The sequence below is a fragment of the Solanum dulcamara genome, chromosome 11, assembly GCF_947179165.1.
Source record: "Solanum dulcamara chromosome 11, daSolDulc1.2, whole genome shotgun sequence".
Taxonomy (NCBI): Eukaryota; Viridiplantae; Streptophyta; class Magnoliopsida; order Solanales; family Solanaceae; genus Solanum; species Solanum dulcamara.
Window position 1 is genome coordinate 52,919,369 of NC_077247.1, and position 21,669 is coordinate 52,941,037.

The 21,669-nt window shown below is 33.2% G+C and overlaps 3 protein-coding genes and 1 non-coding gene across 5 annotated transcripts; 2 read left to right on the forward strand and 2 right to left on the reverse strand.

Annotated features, from left to right (window-relative positions):
- Positions 1-893: 893 nt before the first annotated feature.
- On the reverse strand, positions 894-6,144 carry LOC129875092 (uncharacterized). The gene is made up of 3 exons (XM_055950524.1): positions 5,974-6,144; positions 2,680-2,793; positions 894-1,163 (listed from the first exon to the last, which is right to left on the reverse strand). Exons 1-3 carry the CDS (start codon positions 5,989-5,991, stop codon positions 1,035-1,037), a joined length of 261 nt encoding a protein of 86 aa, XP_055806499.1. The 5' UTR covers positions 5,992-6,144; the 3' UTR covers positions 894-1,034.
- TRNAI-AAU (transfer RNA isoleucine (anticodon AAU)) lies at positions 6,107-6,180 on the forward strand. Its single transcript has one exon. It is a non-coding gene; the product is annotated as a tRNA-Ile (tRNA).
- A 6,595-nt stretch (positions 6,181-12,775) lies between these two features.
- LOC129872205 (E3 ubiquitin-protein ligase RHA2B-like) lies at positions 12,776-13,461 on the forward strand. The gene has a single exon (XM_055947100.1). It carries the CDS (start codon positions 12,827-12,829, stop codon positions 13,334-13,336), a length of 510 nt encoding a protein of 169 aa, XP_055803075.1. The 5' UTR covers positions 12,776-12,826; the 3' UTR covers positions 13,337-13,461.
- On the reverse strand, positions 13,457-20,354 carry LOC129872204 (histidine kinase 1). Of its 2 annotated transcripts, none has more exons than XM_055947097.1 (13): positions 19,974-20,354; positions 19,501-19,743; positions 18,594-19,385; positions 18,255-18,502; positions 17,192-17,351; positions 16,792-16,918; positions 16,608-16,697; positions 16,245-16,427; positions 16,061-16,130; positions 15,864-15,906; positions 15,478-15,618; positions 13,997-15,064; positions 13,457-13,900 (listed from the first exon to the last, which is right to left on the reverse strand). In XM_055947097.1, exons 1-13 carry the CDS (start codon positions 20,265-20,267, stop codon positions 13,685-13,687), a joined length of 3,675 nt encoding a protein of 1,224 aa, XP_055803072.1. In that variant the 5' UTR covers positions 20,268-20,354; the 3' UTR covers positions 13,457-13,684. The 2 variants fall into 2 exon arrangements, with proteins under 2 accessions (XP_055803072.1, XP_055803071.1); XM_055947096.1 differs by having other exon boundaries at positions 18,594-19,388.
- Positions 20,355-21,669: the final 1,315 nt, after the last annotated feature.

Sequence of the window (21,669 nt, forward strand, 5' to 3'; positions counted from 1 at the left end):
CCTGTTTATGTTGGATCACTCCATGGTTATCCTCTACCTGAGTTATTGCATGTCGTAGCCTTCTATGCTTGATAACTAAAGAGTAGTACTTTGTGTTATCATCCCCCAATTTGATCCAAGTAGCTTTACTTTGTTGCAGAAAATCTGTGTCACGTAGGATGAGTGTCTGAACTTTGCATACTTCTCTTTTTCCTCTTGTTGTAGAGCACAATCATCATTATAAATATTATTTTTGTCTATTTATAGGATTTTAATTTCTTTTCAAAATTGTAAACAATTTTTTTAAAAAAAACAACATATTTAAGGCTCACGCATCATGCGTGCCTTGGAGTTTACCGTCCCATCCATTGTCACAAGGGCGGGTGGTGCCTGCTACAAGTTTGATTGAATCTAATAGTCTTGATTCAAATTTTGTATGCTTTAAAAATATATTATATATTTATATTTTTATTAATTTAAAACTCAATAACTTAAAAATATTAAAATTCAAAACTCATAAACTTCAAATCTTGATTCTGGCATTGTCTAATATAATTCCTCCACCCTATGCTCTTCCTTTTAAAACACTCTGCGCTCCCATCTGAAAGAGCTAAAGTCCAAGACACATTTCATTTTGACATTCATCGTAATCGATAGCACTGTCAAGTGAAAACTGTGCAGATAAGGTTAACGAACGAAGGAAAAAAGAACGTAATGACAGTTTTGTTGATTAATATGCTCATGCATACGTTTTCCATTTTTGCTTGAAAAGACAAAAGGATATTGTTCCTGCTGGCTTGCAATTGAAAGTTCGAGTGTAGTGATCAAGAAGAACTAAGAACTAAATGAGTGTGTGCTTGTGTCATGATCGAAGAAATAATTGCCTAATAATAAACATAAATGCGACAGAGAGCTGAATTGCAGACACTGATACGACTGATCAAAATATAATGAACAAGATCCTACATGTCTCACGCAGTACATAAACTGATGATGCTAGTATATATTTCCAGACAGCGAACTAGCAAACAAATAGAATGGTGCACTTTCAAAATCTAAGGACCTCGGAAACTCTCTACTTTATCCAGTCTTGAGGTGCCTGAGCTTGAGGATTCTCCCATTACATCAGGAGGAGATGCTGGACGGGGTTCACGCTTCAAAGAAGTTGGCAATCCTGAAACTTCCTGAAATTTTTTAAAAAGGAGTAACAGTTCTTTAGGCTAAATTTAAACAATTCCATGATTAGGAGAGAGAATGTCATGTTGAATTCTTTGCTCCATTTCTTGCATAGCATTACCAATCACCATAAGAATTGAGATGACTGATTTCCCGCTTAATATTCAATAGCAAGCAATTATACCATTACAACAACATACCCAGTGAAATCCCACTAGTGAGGTCTGAAAAGAGTAGAATGTACGCAGACCTTACCACTACCTTGTGGAGGTAGAGAGATTGTTTTCGAAAGACGCTCGGCTCAAGTGCAACAAATCCAGATACAAAAAAGGAGACAATGGAGAGAATATAGCAAGTAACAAGGAAACAATGCGAAGTCTACCAGAAAGGAGCCGTAAACAACAATAAAATAATGTGATAATTGAAACACAGTAAACAACATACTAGGATAGATTATTGAAAACCATAATAAACAATGATAAAAATCAAAACCAAGAACTACAATAAAACAACTAGTACTATGGCAAACACCAGCCATCCTAAGCAAGACAACACTACACTACCTACTGACTTTCTACCCTAATGCATGTCCTCCACACCCTCATATATACCATTAACGTTTCAAAATTTGAGTAAATCAACAACTGCCAAAAATCAAAAACTAGTTGCCGCTGGAAACACAGGCCTTGGATATAGATTATTGCTATGATTCCTTCAGACAGAAATATCAGGTGCAGAATGTAATCTTTCCTTTTCATAGTGCAGTGACTTCACTATTTTAATCTTTAATGCAGGTATGTGTGCTCTGATGAAACACCACAACATATAAGGCCATAAGAATCATTTCCTCTGAACTCTGAAGTTATCTCATTTTAGGGGTTATAAGAAGAAAAAGTTAAATGCTTCAACTCAATCGTTACAGACACAATACAATGCTTCACTCTCAGCGGTGGCCCTTGAGTTAAGCTGTGTTTAGTTTAATATGTATCAGTAGCAATAGCTGTTTCCAGTTAGCCAGTCCCTGATCTTTTTATTTGGCAAAGGACAGTTGAAAATTTTACTGCGACATAAAGTAACAACATAGAGGATGAAGATGAATCATGAACTACAAACCCTACATAAAGGAACATATTTAGGATGCACCACTTATTAGATCTATCAAACAATTCTTACCAAAAAAAACTTGGATCACATAATAAATGAAAATTTTGTTGGAAAGAACAACTACCTTTATTTTTTAAGGTTTTGTTCAGTCACTCTAAGTTGGAATGAAACTGTAGCACACTTTTGAATTAAAAAAAAAGAAACTGTAGCACAGGGTTTAATGCAGAGTTTTCATTGTTAGGTTTCATGCAACAGTCTCCATTAAGAAAAAGATGGCAACTTACAGAAGAATACAAGAAAGCGAAGAGTAAGATCACATGTCTGAGATCCGCAAACTTGAGTATTTATTACACAACTATACTCATGAGATTGTTCCCATGTGACACTGCTACAGCAAGAAAAAACATTAATGCACCTTACCTTCATCAAATGCAGTCTCAAGTCACAAGGCCGAACTTGATTACCAATACAGGCCATAACAAAATTTGAATATTGAAACAAGACATCTGCAGCAGCTTGCTTCTTTTCTTCAACCTGGAATTGTACATGAGAGTTAAAGCTAATAACAAAATATAGAAATAAAAACTGCAAAGAAGTCTCATGCAGACATGCACATTGCAGAGTTAAATGGTAATCAAACTATAACTTTTCAGCAATTGGTGGTCACTCCTAAAATAAGGAGAACATTAATAGTTCACTAAGGCCGGCAATAATATCTTATATATGTGTACATGTTTCTAGCCATGCTTATTTTCCATCTTAGATGGGTTAACTAATTGATTTATGCACCAGCGGCGTTCCAAATACATGTATAAAAAAGACCAATGACAACAAATGATTAACAAAACAATAATCATCAAACCAATGTTAAGTAGATTTTTTTTTTTGTTGATAAGGTAAATAATTTATTTAATGTGGAAAACTCCATAAACAAGTTGAATACCAGAAAAATAGAGAACCTACACAATAATATGGTTCTCTATGAATGTAAGACAGTCTTCAGTACTGATAAGCTAAGTTGCGGGGACTCTTCATATTTGTTGCCGCACCCGTGTCGACACGAGATGGGTGCGGGTGCAGGTGTGGGATACGTGTGGGATTCGGCCAACCCACATCGGATACTTTGACCAAGAGTCCATGGACAACCTACATCAGATACATCAGACGGATGCGGGTGCGGGATGCGGTCATTCCACATCAGATACTTTGACCAAGATACTTTTCCTCTTGGTTAATATTCATAGCTTCATGTTTCAAGCCAAATAAAGAGATGCTAAATATTCAAGCAGTTGTGTTCCGACTTATGGTAGACAGTAACAATGGTTTGTAAGGAGAGTTGGTTGAAGGTCTTGAATGACTTTCTCTATCTTTTCTGAGGGAAAAAATATTTTTATCTTTATAACTATATTTTTTATAATATTGAATATTTTAGCCGAATCCCCGCACCCGTATCCATACTCAGATTCGTATCCCCGAATCTTAAAATTTAGATTATGCCGAATCCGACTCTCAGATTTGCATCCGTCTCGGACACCCGCACCCGAGTCCGAGCAACTTAGCTGATAAGAACTTCATGGTGCACCAAAACTAAGTAAAAATAAGAGACTATTTCAGAGAAGAAAAATATATGCATATATTTCTATCTATCGCAGTCAAACACCTCCATCAATCCTCAGACAGATGAAGAAAACTCTCTCATTTAGTGGGGATTTCCACTTCAACTTTATTAACAACCAAAATTTCCTATACAAAATTATTTCATGGCCAAAAAAAGGTTCACTCTTGATTATCGTTTTTCACTTTGTTCCAGTTCCTTTCTTCGATTCTTTAGCTAGCAGTTCACCAAACTTGGTCAAAGTTTCAGTCAGAGGAAAAAACCTCCTTTTCTTTTTGTTCCTCTTCAAAGAAGGATTAAGGGTAGATTTGCCACCTCTTAAGCCTTCACTGATTGCAATCCCTGCAATTGCCTTTAAGGAGGTGATCTTTTTGCCAGATAATTCAAAACTAGAGTCTAGAAATCAATACTCACTACTTGCTTAAAAACACTAAGTAATTTCTTCACATTTGTTGTCGTAAGCCTTGATATGCAGATTTACCCGGTACCTCTGTTGGTGGGAGGTAGTACGTACCTGATGAAATAGTAGAGGTGCGCCTAAGTTGGCCATGACACCACTATAATTAAACAAGGATTAAAAAAACACTACTTTCTTGGTGACCAGGCCATCCAAAAGAAAAGTAGTTTCAAGTACCTTGGGTCTATCATACAAGGCAGCGGGGAGATTGACGATGATGTCACACATCGTATTGGGCAGGGTGGATGAAATGGAGGTTCGCTTCCGGTGTGCTATGTGACAAGAAGGTGCCACCACAACTTAAGGGCAAGTTCTACAAAGTGGTGGTTAGACCGGCTTATATTATATGGGGCGGAGTGTTGGCAAGTTAAGGTCTCTCACGTTCAAAAGATGAAAATTGCCGAGATGAGAATGTAGAGATGGATGTGTGGTATACCAGGAGAGACAGGATTAAAAATGAGGCTATTCGGGACAAGGTAGGAGTGGCCTCGGTGGAGGACAAAATGCGGGAAATGCGACTGAGATGGTTTGGGCATGTGAAGAGGAGAGACACAGATGCCCCAGTGCGGAGGTGTGAGAGGTTGGCCATGGATGGTTTCAGAAGAGGTAGGGGTAGGCCGAAGAAATATTGGGAAGAGGTGATTAGACAGGACATGACGTAGTTACAGCTTACCGAGGACATGACCTTAGATAGAAGGGTGTGGAAGACCCATATTAAGATAGAAGACTAGTACATAGTCTCGTTATTCTTTCGTATTAGTAGGCGCATTAGCGCACTATAATTTCTTGTGCTCTGATTTCTATTATTATCTATTACTTTCTGTACTTTGATTACTTTATTTTATCTGTGTCGCTTTCGCTATTTGCTTTCCCATATCACTTTGAACTTTTTAGCCTTATCTGACCTCTTTTTATGCTTCTATTGAGTCGAGGGTCTCTCGGAAACAGCCGTCTTGCCTTGGATCTGCGTACACTTTATCCTCTCCAGACCCCACGTTGTGGGATTTCACTGGGTTGTTGTTGTTGTACTTTTTTTTTTAAAAAAAAAAAAGATGCAAGAAGAAGCTCCTTAATTACTCAAAAGAATTAATTGATTACAAACTTAACCAATCGAGATATCCTTAAATAATATTCTGAATTTCTGCATTTGAAATGATTAATAAATTTTGATAAATTTGTTTTCTATCCAATTTTGATATTCATTCAAGACTCAGATACTACCAAGGGCACAAGATTTCAAGATCCAAGGTTCAATATTCTTTCTTTCATTCTTATAAGTACTTTATGTTTGGTAATACTGGTTTTAATTGATCAAAGATACCGACTATACGGTAATCTTGTATGTCATCACTTCTTCCACTAAAAAAAAGAGAAGAAATTGTTAGAATTTTTCAACTGCATCCGATACAAGGACTAAATTAATCACTAAAGACTTGAAACAAAAACCCAATAAGAAGCTCCGATTAAAGCTTTAAATACCATAAACGGTGTCGGGAGTCTATTAAAATCAAAAGCACAAGATCTAAAGTCGCAATTAAAAACTTAAAGCAACTACAACTAGGGTTACAAAGCAAAAGTATATCAGAGTCAGTATAGATGAAATAGTTAACAGGATAATTGGAGAAATCAGAAAGCTTGGTACCTCGTAATCGTCCTTCATGCCTGGAACATGGGTTTCTTCTCCCTTCCTTCTTCTCCCTCAATTAACCTCAGTTTTAATAGTCGAGTTTTATTTTTGGATCATATATCAATAGTTACCTTCAGAACTATCAAATGGCCCATTAGCTCAGTTGGTTAGAGCGTCGTGCTAATAACGCGAAGGTCGCAGGTTCGAGACCTGCATGGGCCATTTTTTTTTTAAAGTTAAAATTTCCCTGGCTAGTCATGTTATTAATACACTCTCTGGTTTTTCCTTCTTATTTTTGTTTGCCGTTCCCAAGCATATGCCCCAACTATTTCATATTAACTGAATTGTTTCAATATTTAAAATAAATAAATTGTTCAAAGTTTAAGAGAACTGTTAAAAATTTCTTTCATTTTCTAGGTGATAATATCACGAGAGTTAATTATTCATATTTATGATTTTATTTTTAATTATTTATATTTTCAAGAATAGTTTGAAAATAACTAAATGGGCAAAAGTTGAAAGTGACATTCAATTTATGTCTTAAACTTTTTTCTTAATAGGTGTGAATTGTCTCACAAATTCAGTTAATATAAAATAGAGGGAGTATATTTTTTTTTCTTTTAACACATTGTATTTTTTAAATTATTATTTTTCAAATAATAAAATTTCTGTTGTTTGTATTTTAGAAATTTTGAAAAATAAAAATATAATGTCTAAAATTTAAACTTGAAATCAAAGTTAAATCTTAAATTCCAACAAGGGTCAACCTTTAATCTATATAATATAAAAAATTATTTTGTTGAAATCAAAGTTAAATCTTGAATTCCAACAAGGGTCAACCTTTAATCTATATAATATAAAAAATTATTTTGTTGAAATCAAAGTTAAATCTTGAATTCCAACAAGGGTCAACCTTTAATCTATATAATATAAAAAATTATTTTGTCATTGTCTGTACTTTGTAATTTTCTTCAGATGTGACTTGTACTATAATGTTAAAAGCATAAGTTGGTGTTTCTCTGTCAGGGTAGATGATTTCCATATTTGAATTACTAATTCGTTCAATAGAAAGGATTAAGAGTCTCCGCCACGTATAAATATACTATCAAACTTTAAAGAGGAGATTTTCTTTTACTTTGATATAATAATTGAATAAAAATTGTTTAGTTACCAAAATAATTCAGGGATCTTCACATAAATACTCGGACAGATCAACTGTTTACTTTTTCTATTCTATATACATAGATTATATATTTAATCATACATGATCATATGCATATTGTAAGTGAATTATACGTATATTATATATTAATTGGCTAATTTTAGTTTAATCAATTAAATGGACAACTATTTATGTTAATTCTTCAAAAATTATAAATTATAGGATATCCCTAAATTATATTCTAAAAAGTTGCAAACTTTTGCTTCTATTATTTTCAAAACTAAATATATATGTTTTTATAAATATTATTAATATGAAAAACTCAAAAATTAGTATTCCCTCTGTTCGAATTTATCTTGACACTTTTCGCTTTTCGAGAGTCAAACAGTGAAATTTTGACATTGAAATTTTTAATTTTTTAAAAACAAAATTTATATTTGAAAACTACGTAAAAAGTAGTATAAGTCATAATAATTGCCAATTAAAAATAATTTAAAAATATATAAAAATAATTATTGTCAGAAATAGATTTATTTGAATTTTGAAATTGAACCAGTGACATATAAATTTGAGATGGAGAAAGCATTATACTATATACTAATTTTCGAACACGCGCGTTGAACGTGTATCCCATGTTATTCAATACAAAACATTTACAACTGATATAAATATTGCCTTTTACAATGATACATTATATTTCTTAAACTCGATTAAAGGATTTATATAGTCAAAAATTCTATAAAATCTTCTAATATTTCATTAAGATAATATTTTGTCTTCATTTGCATACTGTAAATATAGTAGTGTGCTCCGAACCTCTGATTTAAACTGTATTTATTTAATTGTAATCTACGTAACTTTCTTTGTATAAGCAGAAGAACTATATATTTAACAAAAAAAAAAAGAGAGAAAGAATATATTCTAAAAAAAAATTTAACAGTGGATCTGAAAATAACTTATAAGTATCATTTCTATCAACACTTGCATAGAATAGTACCAAAAATTTGATGCCTTAAATTATATTCTTTGGAAAATAGCAATATTTCCGATCATCTTCCAGAGATATGTCTCCTTTGTTTTTTTAACATCACTTACAATATAAACTTTAGTATAAAAATTATCAGCATTGTGCAAAACAAACATAGATATATCTCGATTTCATTGTAATTCATATATCATGATAAAAACATATTTCCCTTTGAAACATTCGTTTTCTTTCTATTTGTATTCTCACATATTATGAGGTATTCGATTCAAATATAACTTTAATACTAGTGCCTCTAACAGTTCTAAAAAGATTAACATAATTTTTATTATGTCATATTCGGCCTATGACCGATCAAAAAGGGGCACCGAAAAAGAAACTAAATAAATAAATAAAATGAATAAACAAAAATGAGAAAATATTTCTTAACCAAAGAGAGAAATGTCATACTCAGTAAATAGATCAAATGGAATTTGCAAATTCAATTGTCCTTCACTCCTTCTAGGTGACTTTAAATAGAAAAACTTAGGTAAGGGAATTGAAAAGAATAAAATTATTAGCAATTTTCGAGCCAATAAAAAAATTCATAAATCTCCTACTTAATTATTGTGGCCCTTAAATCTTAATCTTCATCAGTTACTTGACAAAAATAAATATCCTTTGACCTTTAATGTTCATCGGTTACTTCACGATCTTAAATAAAGAATGAAAAAAAATAAAAAAAAATGGAAAAGTGTTAATTGATGAAAATTCATGGGGGAACGGAAAAGTCGTTAGACTTATTCTAATAATGAGTATTTTACATTTTTGTGCAATACTAATACAATATATAGTTGGTATGTTTTAAATATAACTAATTTCTGGACACATGCGTTGCATATGTGTCCCATATAATTTTATATAGATCCATTAGAACGATTAAAATTTTATGAAAATATGCATGTAATGATTAATGAAATACAACAATTGCAAATAAATCTTTAAGAATATGGCGAAAACTCCAAATGAGAGGCGGGTCTTAATGTTTAAAATTAATTCATTTGAAACAACCAACCGTAAAATTTGAACTTCCGTTAGTACTTAATTAGCAAACGTTAAATAAAGTCACAAATGGCCAATTTGAGCCCAAACAATAATACAGACTTTCAACAATAATAAATTTATAGAAAATTAAATTAAAGAAGTCTAATTGGAGAAAACACAAAAAATAGAGAAGAAAAATACAACCAATTGAAAAAAGGGCTCTGAAACTAGTGGAAAAAAAAGTGCTATACATGCCTGGGAAACAAACTACATCATTCATAAGACTTTAATCATGACAATAAAGATGAAAAAAAATTAAATTATTAATCAATTAGTACAATAATGATCTCTAAGTATTTCACTATTTTATCTATAGAATGAAAAGAATAATGTAGGAGTCTCATAAAACAAAAAAAGATTAATTTATCTAGATAAAAATGAAGGAATATAAAAAGATATCTTAAAGTTTTAATTATATATTTGGAAATTGTGAATATGAAAACATGATAGTTATGTATATTAATAGTAGTAATTAAATAGATAATTAGGTATTAGTTATTAAGGTGAACATTTAAGGTAAAGAAAAGAGAATAGCAATAAATAAATTAAGGAAATTAAAAGATTAGTCCACACTGTGATTTCAAAAAATGGCAAAGAAAAAAGAACGAAGAGCAAATGGAAGTAAATGTAGGCAATTACAATAATTGCAAGAGTTATTATTGTAACTGTAAACTTTTAATGTTACCAAATATTTATAGGTATTGAATTAATATATTATTTTAACACAATACATTATATTCCTTCTGTTTTAAAAAGAAAGGTCTAATTTGACTTGACACAGAGTTTAAAAAAATAAGAAATATTTTTCAATTTTGTGATCTTAAATTAAAGTTATATCAAATATACTAAAACGTTCTTTAATCTTATGGCCTTAAACAAGTCACATAAAAAATAGAAATTAAAATATTGCAAAAAAGAAAAATGAGTTTTTTTTTTTAAAACATATTAAAAAGAAGTTTTTGAAATAGAGGAAGTAACTTTCATTACTCTCACTTTATAATATTATATTTAAAGTCCGCTTGTGGAATAGAGGAGAAAATGAAAAGGTATTATATGCAGTAACTATCATGTCAAATTTATTTAATTAATTTAATATTTTATTAAATTTTTATTCAGTATAACTATAAAATGATAATCCAATTTTTGATTAGGTTCTTCCCATTTTTAATAATTAATAATATTTAAGATAGAATACATGAGTCTACTACCATGAAATCTTCAATCTTTATGCAGCTCACTAAATTATGTGTTCCAACTTATTTGCATTAGGAATAACAACTATAACTTACAAACACATGTTAATTATTCCAAACTATAATATAATATGCATATAAAATGAGGTCATTCCGAGAAAATCAATCTTCGGTAATCAGTTACACTAAACTAAAAATAAAGAGAAATTAACAAATAAAAGAGAGGGACTAAGAATATTGAAACCTATTTTTTTTCTTAATTCATTATTTTAACATTTCTGTCTTTTTTCATTTAAGTTTAAAACTGTTACTTCATGTTGAAGAGTGACATCAGGATCTTCAGAAATTAAACAAGATATAGAACACATAATCAACTAAAGGTTGTGTTTTTTATATGTATGCAACTTATTTTAGGGCTTTTAAGTCAAAATAATTTTTGAACACCTTTGTAGTATTGAAATAATTGGTAAAACTATTTTTAAACACTTATTTTTAAGCCAAATAACAAAAATAATCTAAAAATCATAAGTTAGAATTCCTAATTTTTGACTTATGCTTGTAAGCCATCTCCTCGGCTTGAGCCGAGTGGATGATACGTGGCGATAGTTATAAATCCATCCAAACAAACTCAAAGTAACTTTTACCGTGGTATTCACGAAAATAATATTGGCCATGTAAAAACAACTTTCAAACATTGCTACAATAGATTTCATGTTTTTTTTTTCAAATCAGCACCGTAGCCATCGTTGTTAATACAATAAACATGGCTTCACATTATTTTTTATTTAAATCTGACATGCATTGATTAAGCATGTCATGCAAAATTCTGGATGACTAATAGTTATAGTAATTATAATTTTTTATCTGCAATAAAAGTTCTTTGCACTTTGTTGCTATGGTGAAACTGAGACAAAACTAATTTGAGCGAAAAAAATTCTGCTTAATAAACCATCTCTTTTAGAAAGTAAAGACTAACAATTAGGGGTGGGCGTTCGGTATTCGGTTCGGTATTTTCAAAGTTTGGGTTCGGTAATTCGGTAATCGGTAATTCAAAGTATATATCAAATACCGAACTTTCAAACTTCGGTTCGGTAATTCGGTAATCGGTAAATCAAACTTCGGTTCGGTACGGTATTCGGTAATACCATATTTTTTTAATAGTTAATATACAATAAAAATTTATCCGCATTTAATATTTACATTAACCTAAAGAATACATATCTTAACTTACATTTTTATTAGTACACCATAATTAAGTAATATATGCATTTTAACTTACCGAATATCAAAATCGAAATTGCTCGTAAGCCACATTCTACGGAGGAGAAATGATACATCGTAAACAAAGAGAAAATAATTTATGAATTGATACAGAATAAAAAAAATATTACCATGTAATAAAAATAATGAAAAAGAGTGAAAACAAAAATCTCTAATATATCATACATAATTTTTATACATATATTTTTCTTTGAATTATCCAAAAACTCTACATCACTGCACTAATTATTAATTAGTTCCTGCAAAGATATGAAAGAGTTGGAATCTTTCGTTTTCAATGTAACTACCAAACAATTTATGTAGATAACTAACGTGGGAATCATGCAAAGTGAAATTAGAATTCTTAATCAATTGCATAAATTTAAAATTAGAATTTATAATTTTTACATGTACATGAATTAAATTTTAACAGTTATCCATAATGTACGTGTAAGTGTGCATATAATATACGGTAAACGTGGGAAAGTTGAAATGAAAATGGTAAGGAAAATGAAAAAATGAGATAGTTTTCTCTTACTATACTCTTATTTTTTTGGTAATTTTTTTCCAGTTTTTTTGTAAAAAAATAAATAAAAAAAAAATTAAAAAGTTCGGTATTCGGGAAATCCCGAATACCGAAACCGAAATACCGAATACCGAAACCGAAATACTGAAATATCAATTTCGATACCGAATACCGAACCGAAATATCGAATTACCGAATACCGAAATAGCCGATTCGATTCGGTAATTAGGAAGCGTTACTTTCTAATGCAACTACTCGAACTTGAGGAAAAAGTAAAAATCCTCCGAAGGAGCGAATCTGTTTGCAGCTAAGCGTGGGTTTTAGGGTAGTTTATGCGGCAGGTTTTATTTCGTTACTAATTAGGATATTAGGTTTTATTTAAAAAATAATATTTTAGTAATTTAACTTTTAAGTTTTGGGGTTCATATTTTTAAAGTAATATAAATAGATAGATGTAATATAAAATGATATGATTATTATTTAGTTTTGAATTAATTTAAATATTTACTTTTAATATTAAATTTAATAAATATTTGATTTAATATAAAAATAAAATTTTTCATTTTGGATATTCCCCTTTTAGTAATTAATATATATTTATGGAAGGGATTATAATTTGATTTTTTTCACTAGGAAAGGCTTTTCTCTTTTTGAGAGTGATGGGGTTCCTCTTCCATGTAATCGAATTACCGAAATTGACATTCTTATGGAGACATCTGAAATTGATGGTGATTGTTTCCCTGACTCGTCTGGGTCTCTATAAACCTCCCCCAGAAGAAGACGATGCGGATTCCAGCTACAACCCCAATAGTTACATCCTCCTACTAGACGGCACTTGCCCTTCCCTCGTCACCGTTCCAATCGAGGTCGCCACCGCCGCCGTCAAGCTCAAAGTCCCCATACTCCTCTACAGCGATTACCTCCTCCTCCGCCGCCGGAACTGCGGCCAATTTGTGAAGGAATGCTCAATCTGCCTTGAATCCATGGAGCAAGACGAGGAGGTTAGAGAGCTCATCACCTGCAGCCATGTCTTCCACAGGGGATGCCTTGATACTTGGGTGAACGACGGACACGTCACCTGCCCCTTGTGCAGATGTATGTTGCTACCCCCTAAGTTGACTTCTTTCCGATCTAATTGTAGAAAGCCATTCATTTCTAGTTCTACTTAGTTTTCGATGCTTATTACAAACTTTTACACAAAACTGTAACAGATACAAAATTACTGTTCGGAGTGATACAGACATTTCCTGGACAGATTGCCATACTTTTTCTAATAAAAATCTTCTTAAGCTAACTATAAAAAGTTGGCGAAAAAATAGCCAGTGCAACGCTTATTAAAACTTTTGAATAAGCTATAGGACAGATATAAAGTTAGTGTGAGTGTAGACAATTCCTGTACAGATTGCAAAACTATTGCTAATCAAAACTCTGCTTTAAGCTCATGAATTTTCTGAGCTTCCATTTTGTTTGTTTCTTTCTTCCGTTTTTGTTATTCAGTCGATAGAGAGGTATGATGGTTAGGCTTTTCTTTTAGTCAAAGAAAGAATGGTTGAAACCATCAACTTGCTGTCTATGGGCTTGGTTAAATAAGCATCCATACCAACCTGTAAGCATTTTGCTTCATCTGATGACATTGCATGAGCTGTCAGTGCAACAATGGGAATGTGTGTTCCTGTCCCCATTTCTGATCTTCTAATTGCCTTTGTTGCTTCATAACCATCCATCTTTGGCATCTGTTAAGAAGCAATTATATTAGAATGACCATGTGGTGGGAGTTAGAATCTAACACACAGCAATTTCTTATAACTGTTAATTCATGCTCGACTTACTTGACAATCCATGAGGATCAAGTCATAAGGAAGGGAATAAGAGCCTTCAGCTTGGGAGGTAATGGAACCATCGTCTTCCTGAAGAGTATCATTTCTACCTTCATCTGAATTGGACACAGGTTTCAGTGCATCCACTGCCTGCTGTCCATCTCCTACAACAACCACTTTAGCTCCCAATTTTTCCAGCATTATTGTAGCGACTCTTTGCAGCACTGGTGTATCCTCAGCAAGCAGTATACATATACCTGCTAGAGATTTCTGTCCTGCTACCTTATTTGAGCTGGCATTAGTGACCTCTTTGGCGGAGGTGCTTGTTAAATTCTGTTCTCTGTCCCTCGTTTGTCCTAGATGATTTCTTTCAGGAGCATTTTCTTCAAGATCTACGCTATTGAAGTCAATGAAGTAGTTGTTTAAAGTCCCATAATTTGAGAGAGAGGCTTTGACAAAATTTTCGTCCCTCTTTTTTTCAGAAGGGAATGTACTTGCACATTTATCAGTTCCATTATCTGACTTGTCAGAATCATCCGAGCAGGTGATATCAGAGTGGTTAGGATCAATTTCAAGACATTCATGCAAATCTCCTTCTACTGTTGCATTGTCAAAAGACTGCAGCTCAAGAGATTTTTCTTTTATGATAGCTTCCAATATCTGAATCATTTTCCCCTTATATAGTGGTCTATTGACCATAAGTAGGTGTCTCCTTCTTCGGAGTTCCATCTTAATGGTACTCGATGTATCATGGTAAAGAATCCATGCAAACTTTGCTCTTCCATGGTATTTATCAAGAAAATTTAGCTGTTCCTTCCATATACTCGTGCTCAAATCAAGGATGCCAATGTCAACAACTATGACAAAAGGTGATGAGGCACTAGGATCTTGAATACTCAAATCTTCAGGTTCTAAGCATTCACAAGGTGTGTCTTGCAAATGGCTTTTGGATATAGAAATCCCCTGAAGGATTTGAGTGAGCTCATTCCAGTCAGATGCTCCGCAAGTATGCACCCCATTTCTCTCTAACCACTGGGACATTATTACTCTACCCATTCTGCCATTGAGTGCAAGCAATACCTGCATTCAAGTTCCATCGTGAACGAATTGCTCAGACTTTCAAAAAATTATAATCATTATAATTCAAGGTACATGAGGGTGTTTCACAAGTTCAAAGTAAATTAGATATTCTTAATGAGTTTGGGGATTGTGAGGTCTAGTTGGGGATGGAATCATGATAAGATATTCAAGCTAAGGAAAGTACTTCTGGAGCACTGAAATGGAGGAGAGTTGCAGGAGTGCTATGCGAAAGGAGAAACCAAGCAAAGTGAGATGCAAGTATGTGTGTAAATAATGGATGTGTGGTAATACCACATTATACAAGATTAGAGATGACTGAATCCACAGAGAATGATAATAACATCTGTTATACTCTAGTATTCAAGTGAACCTGTGAGTTGAATGAATACATTTAGTCCATGAAGTTTACGTACCCTCATTTTATGTTCCTCAAAACTAAACTGGTAGTGCTGCCCAGCGACTTCTGCAGGACAGTTCAGTTGAAGGTATAGTTGCATCACTGTCCCTGGTCCATTTTTCTTTACAACTTTAATCTCTCCACCCATTTTGTTAACCTGTATATCATCCTATCATCATTAGAAACTGCCGAAGCAGTCAATATATCTTCACTTTTATGCTTAAAGCCTATTCCAAGGGGAAATTTTTAAGAAATGATGGTCAGTGTAGAACTTTTCTTAGAGAATTGTTGTTCATGCCGTCCTTTACCTTGTAAGGGGCTTAAGACCATATCAACTCCTAGAAAATCATAAGATAAAATCTCAAATTCTTGAAATTTATTTAAGAAAAGAATTGAACTCACCAGGGTACGTACAATGCATAGTCCAAGGCCAGTCCCACCATGCCTGAGTATGAAAGTAATCAGACAATGAATTATTTTTTTAAGGTATTCACTATCTCTAAGGTGTGCAGGAAGTAAATTCATTCGTTCATGCATGTATTCTGTTATTTAACTAACAAATTTTACCCATAGATGACAATGATGTGAAAACTTCTTACAAGCGAGTTGTCGAAGGATCAGCTTGCTCGAAACTTTCAAATACAGATTCCCATTTACTTGGATCAATTCCTAGAGCAACAAAAAGGGAAAATCCATAGATAGAGAGTTAATATGCAGTAGCAGAAAGTGGGAAAATAAGTTAACAGGTGAACTTTATGGTTATGTTGGATTTGTGTTTCTTACCACAACCAGAGTCCTCAACTTCAAACCACAGGATCATTTTGTTATCTTTCTTGGAGAATTTTTTGCCCTGGCTTTCTTGTCGCTTCAACTTCACTTTAGGAGCAGACCAAGAATCTTTCTGATTAAGTGAAAAATTACCTCCACGAGCACACCCACACCATCCCCGAAGAATGATGTAGCCCGCTGTAAAGTATTTCAAATTGTAAAATCATCAAATGCACTTGTATTGCCAGAAAATTATTTATCAAGACCCTAATCTCTTCATTTAATCAGAGTTTATATAGGGTGTACTACTCTGTGTAATTCTTGCAAGGGCACAAATCAAAGGACTTGAAAATGTACTTATTAAGAAGTTGCACTTACAGGTTGTGAACTTGAGAGAATTGCTAATTAGATTTGCGAAAATTTGAACAACTCTGGCAGAGTCTCCTTTAACTAATTTTGGCATATCATCTGGAAATATGAGAAAATAATATGCATTCAGAAAACAACGTGAAGTCTCAAATTCAACTCTTAATCATAATTGTATGGAGAACAGTGGATGCACCAGAGAGATCTAGAACTATCTCAACATTGTGATTAATGCACTGGACAGAGAACATATCAACAAGTCCTTCAAGTTCTCGAGCCAAGTCGAATTCTGTTTCTTCCAACACCAGTTTTCCAGATTCTACCTGATAAAAAAAATATAAGACAATGAATCTAATTCTTCTCAGGTCTAATTAAACCACTCTTTTGATTAATGAGCTTAAGCTAGCTGCAACATTACCCAAAATAGTCTATTACCATTTCATCTATGCTATAATTTCTCCGAGGAACAGTAGGATGGCTTTAGTCAATCAAAGAGTAAACTCTTTCCAATAGAATCATCAAAAGAGTTGTTAGTATGCTCTACTATATCAACGTTTACAAATGTTTTGATTCCTTAGTTTGCTTTTGCATCTTACCTTGCTGAGATCCAAAATGTTGTTTAGAAGCCGAAGCAAGGCAGTTGAGCATTTACGAATCTGAGTAATAGTTGCATACTGTTCATTTGTAAGAAAACCATCACTTATAAGAATGTCCAGCAAGCCAATAACTGCAGCCATAGGTGTTCGTAATTCATGACTGTGAAAAAACAAAGCATGGAGTAACTGTAGATATGTACAACTTGCACATATGAGAAACTAAATATTTGAACTGAGAATGAATCTCTTGCTGAGGAAAGATCTAGAGTAGAAGAGTGGAAGTTAGCTACTTATTCTCTATATCAGAGTTAAAAGTAGAAAACAGTCCGAAAGAATGGAAATATAAACAAAAAGCTAAAAGCTCAAAAAAAGTGTGCTTCATTGAACAATCAAAAATGTTAATGCAACTTCTGCTCAACCAGAAGAGAGTACGTGTTGGTTAATATTTCTTGGTGCACATGCATGTTGAACCTTGATTTGAGATGTAATAAGACTTCAGGTACATTATAATACCTATTCCAATCTTATTAAATTTATATGCTAGTAATGGAAATCCAATGTAAAGATCTGTGTTTTGCTCTCCTGGAGAATCCTTTAGCCGCCGAAGTCAGTGACTTACTGAAATTGATCTGGTCTTATAGTGACAAAAAGTGACTAAGACGAAGAGGTTTCTTTTTCTCACCTTTACAGTATAACCTCTTCGTCACCACCACTGAACAACACAGTTGGATAAATAAATCTCGTCTCTGAGAATCTTGAAATGCAAAAAATCCCATATTTTCATGGAGTTAGGCTTTGGTTTGATGCAATTAACCATATGGAAGGCAAAAACCAGACCAGAGACAAAGGATTGACACTGCTGAAACATCTGATAGCTTTATTTCAGATAATTTATTTTCAGAAAATGGCTTTTACTTGCTTATATGAGCTGTGTGTTTCATAAAACAATGTGAATATTTTTCTTTTGAACAACTGCTGGAATTTTACTCATTCTTATTGCAGTAAATCCCCAATGCAGGTACAAATATATTAAGCTAATAATAAAGGACTGATGAGTATTCACCTCATGTTTGCTAGAAATTGGCTTTTGTAATTGCTCGATGCCTCTGCTTTCCTTCTTGCATCTAACTGGCTTATCAGCTCTGCTCTAAGTTTCATTTCCTTTGACACTCCATCTGTTAGTACGAAGATGCAGACACATCCAATGATTAGGATGCATATTGATGCTGAGATCAATATTACAAGAGTCTTGATAGCCCTCTCATCTACCTTTCCCATTATGTATTTCCTTGGAATGATGATAACTCCTACCTGCAAAGTTTGCAGATCAGTAAGCACTGGAAAATCAGCAGAAAGAGCTTATCCAACCATGATACTGAAGTGTGCTAAGCTAACAATTTACCATTGGAAGTCTCTTTAACTGCAGGAAAAATGAGTCAATATAATAGAGCTGATTCCCAAGTTTAGCATTCTCTATGTGCACTTCTTGACTTGGGGGAAGCCTCTTTCCATATTCCTTCTGTAAGCACTCAGCTCCAGATCGTATAACTGGGTCTTCAGAATCAATAGCCATCATTAGCTTTGGTCCTTTTGTAGTATTCATCAAGAGAGGGCTATTCGTGGAAGTAGCGAGCAACCATCCTTCTTGAGAGGTTAAATAAATGTGACCACTGTGGAACTCAACAATTTCTTTCATCAATTGACCTACACTATAAAGTGCTGTAGTAACTCCCACAACAGCAACAATGGTTTTGTTCGATGGATCCCAAACTGGCAGTGCTGCTGAAAGCAACGGCGAGTCTGTATACTTGCTCACAGCCACATGCCATGAAGCTGCACCATCTGGTACTTGTGATATACCAGCAATGTTGATCAACTCATCAGGTGGAATTATGCTTCGCTTTCCATTCCTTTCTCCAGTTGAAGGATCTAAAGGTTCTCGGTACCAAATTGCTGAGATGTTGTTGTGTATAGCTTGGTCATTCCATCCTTGACGAGACGATAACAAATTTACATCATATGTATTACTTATAGAATAATTGGCAAGATCAGAGTATATGTAGAATGTATTGTTACTCCTGTGATCTCTGTGGAAAGCCTGAACAAAACCATTTTTATAGTTGATGGTTAAAGAATTAAGAGCTTTCCGACTAGCAAACAGAGCCCAGGTTACATCCTTCATGGATTCGTACAGCTGCTGAGGGGCAAACATTTGAATTAATAAAAGATAATAAGAAGAAGTTTGCCACTGTTTCAAAAGTAAGAATAGCGCCAAATTAATAAATTGAGCAAAAGGAAAAAGAAACAACCTCAACTTGTTGAGCTTGATCGACCGGTTTGCTATACTTTCTGATTACGTACTCTGACAACTTAACCTGAGCAGTGGTTATTTCAACAGTAGAATTCAAAATGTTCCACATCCTTAATATTGGTCTCTGCAGAAGTTCGTGACGAAGACCAAATGCAAGTGTGTTCAGTGACTTTGTTGTGTAAACTCTGGTAAAATGCCATGTTAATAAAGTTAGCATTCCAATCAAAATAGCTAGCATCACCTGCATATAACCATAAAGAACAAACCCAAAAATCAACAATCTTTATACATCTCCACATCATTTAACTTAGTATGATAACATCCAACAACACTTTATACAGTCTCAAGATGAAAAAAAAAATCAAGATCCAATTTTCAAACCAAAGAGATAGCAATCAACAAAAATTGGAAAGAAAAACTAAAACAGCCAAAATTTAGCTCTGTTGTTGCTTGCATACGAAATTCACCTACCATGATTGCAAGACGAACAACGAAAACACCACGATACGATGAGTGACAAATACTAGTGTCAAATGGAAGTTCTTCATCGACTTCAACATCCTTATGATAGTTTCTTGGGGTACCACTACTACTATTACTACCACTACCACCACGCGAAGGAGATTGATTTCTTTTGAAAAAATCAGCAAATCCAAGCATCTTACTGAGGACCCTTTCAGGCAATGATCCCTTTGGTGTAATTGGTGGTGATGGAGATTCAATGCTCAGAGTAGTAATTCCATAAGCTGCTTTAATATTTGCCATTAATATTCTTTTTTCAACTGTATGGAAAAAGAATAAATCATTAGAGTTGAGGAGGAATTTGGAAGCTCATATAAATGACAGAGACTTAAAGAAGGACTAGTCAGTGTTATTATATAAAAATGCTGGTGCCAAATGAACCAATGTCAGTGTGACACTGAATAGTGGGAGTTGTGTGTGTGTTATTTATTACTACTTTGTTCCTCATCCACATACCAATGTTTTTTTTTTCCTATTCTATCTTAACCGTCACAATTACAGGCTACATAGTTCAATCATCTTTTATTTTTTACCCAACCACCCACCACACTAGTAGCTCATGCCCTTCTATGGCACCACTCTAATTAAAAAGACATTTAGTGACAATAGAGTCATAATTTTTTTTTTAAAATTTGTTGTAGTGTAAATGCTTACTCACTTAATTAAACAATTTAATAATAATTATAAGGTTATGTGAAAATGCAAATTATTTAATAATGATCAAGTGATAACTATGTAATAATGATCAAGTGATAACTGTGAGTAGTGTCATGTATTTATCAATTTGATATAAACTTTTTATCTTTTTTTTAATCACACCTGTTATTTATATCTGATTTGAGACTGTCAGACTAATTTGAATTCAGCCTGAGAAGTTCTACCTTGGGAGTAAAACTCTTCCTATTAAAGACGACTTCATTCTTAGGGTCTGATCGACACCATTGATCGAGTACTTACCACTTCACCATAATCAGAAGATGAGATATTATTTCTTTTTTTCCCCAATATTATGCAAGGCGTCCCAATACATGCCAAATATTATGAAATATTCCAAATGGATAGAGTGCAATCTAAATTAGGGCAGAAAGAATATATAGAGTAACGGGTAAAATTTTCACCCAGAAATATGAAAAGGAAAAGACTTCTAATGTCTTAATTAGTAATATTACAACTTAAAACAGGGTCAGACATAAAATGTCAAATGTTTTTTAATCAAGACTATTTTGGATAGAGTGGGTATTTGATACTATAAACTTCAAGCTTCCGAGAAATCCTTAATCATTGAACCCACCACTTGAAACTTTTTTTCTTTTTCTTTTGGTACTTTTTATCATATGTAACTTCTGAATTAATTGTACAAATGTAACTTGAAAAGAAACAAGGTTTTGTAGCTATTGTAAATAAAGGGAAATGTCACACAAAACCCCTCAAAATTGATAGATTTTAGTTATTAAGTCTATTTTTTGGGGATATGTTTGCTGAAACATACCATTGGATAGATTGAGACCAGTGACAAGTGAGTAGTCACAATCGAAACATTGTACTGGCATTGGCTATACAAAAGATGTAATTGTCTTATAAGACCTTAAAATTATAATTGATTTTAAAGGTCACAAGGTTTCCAAATGTAAGGGGGGACATGGAC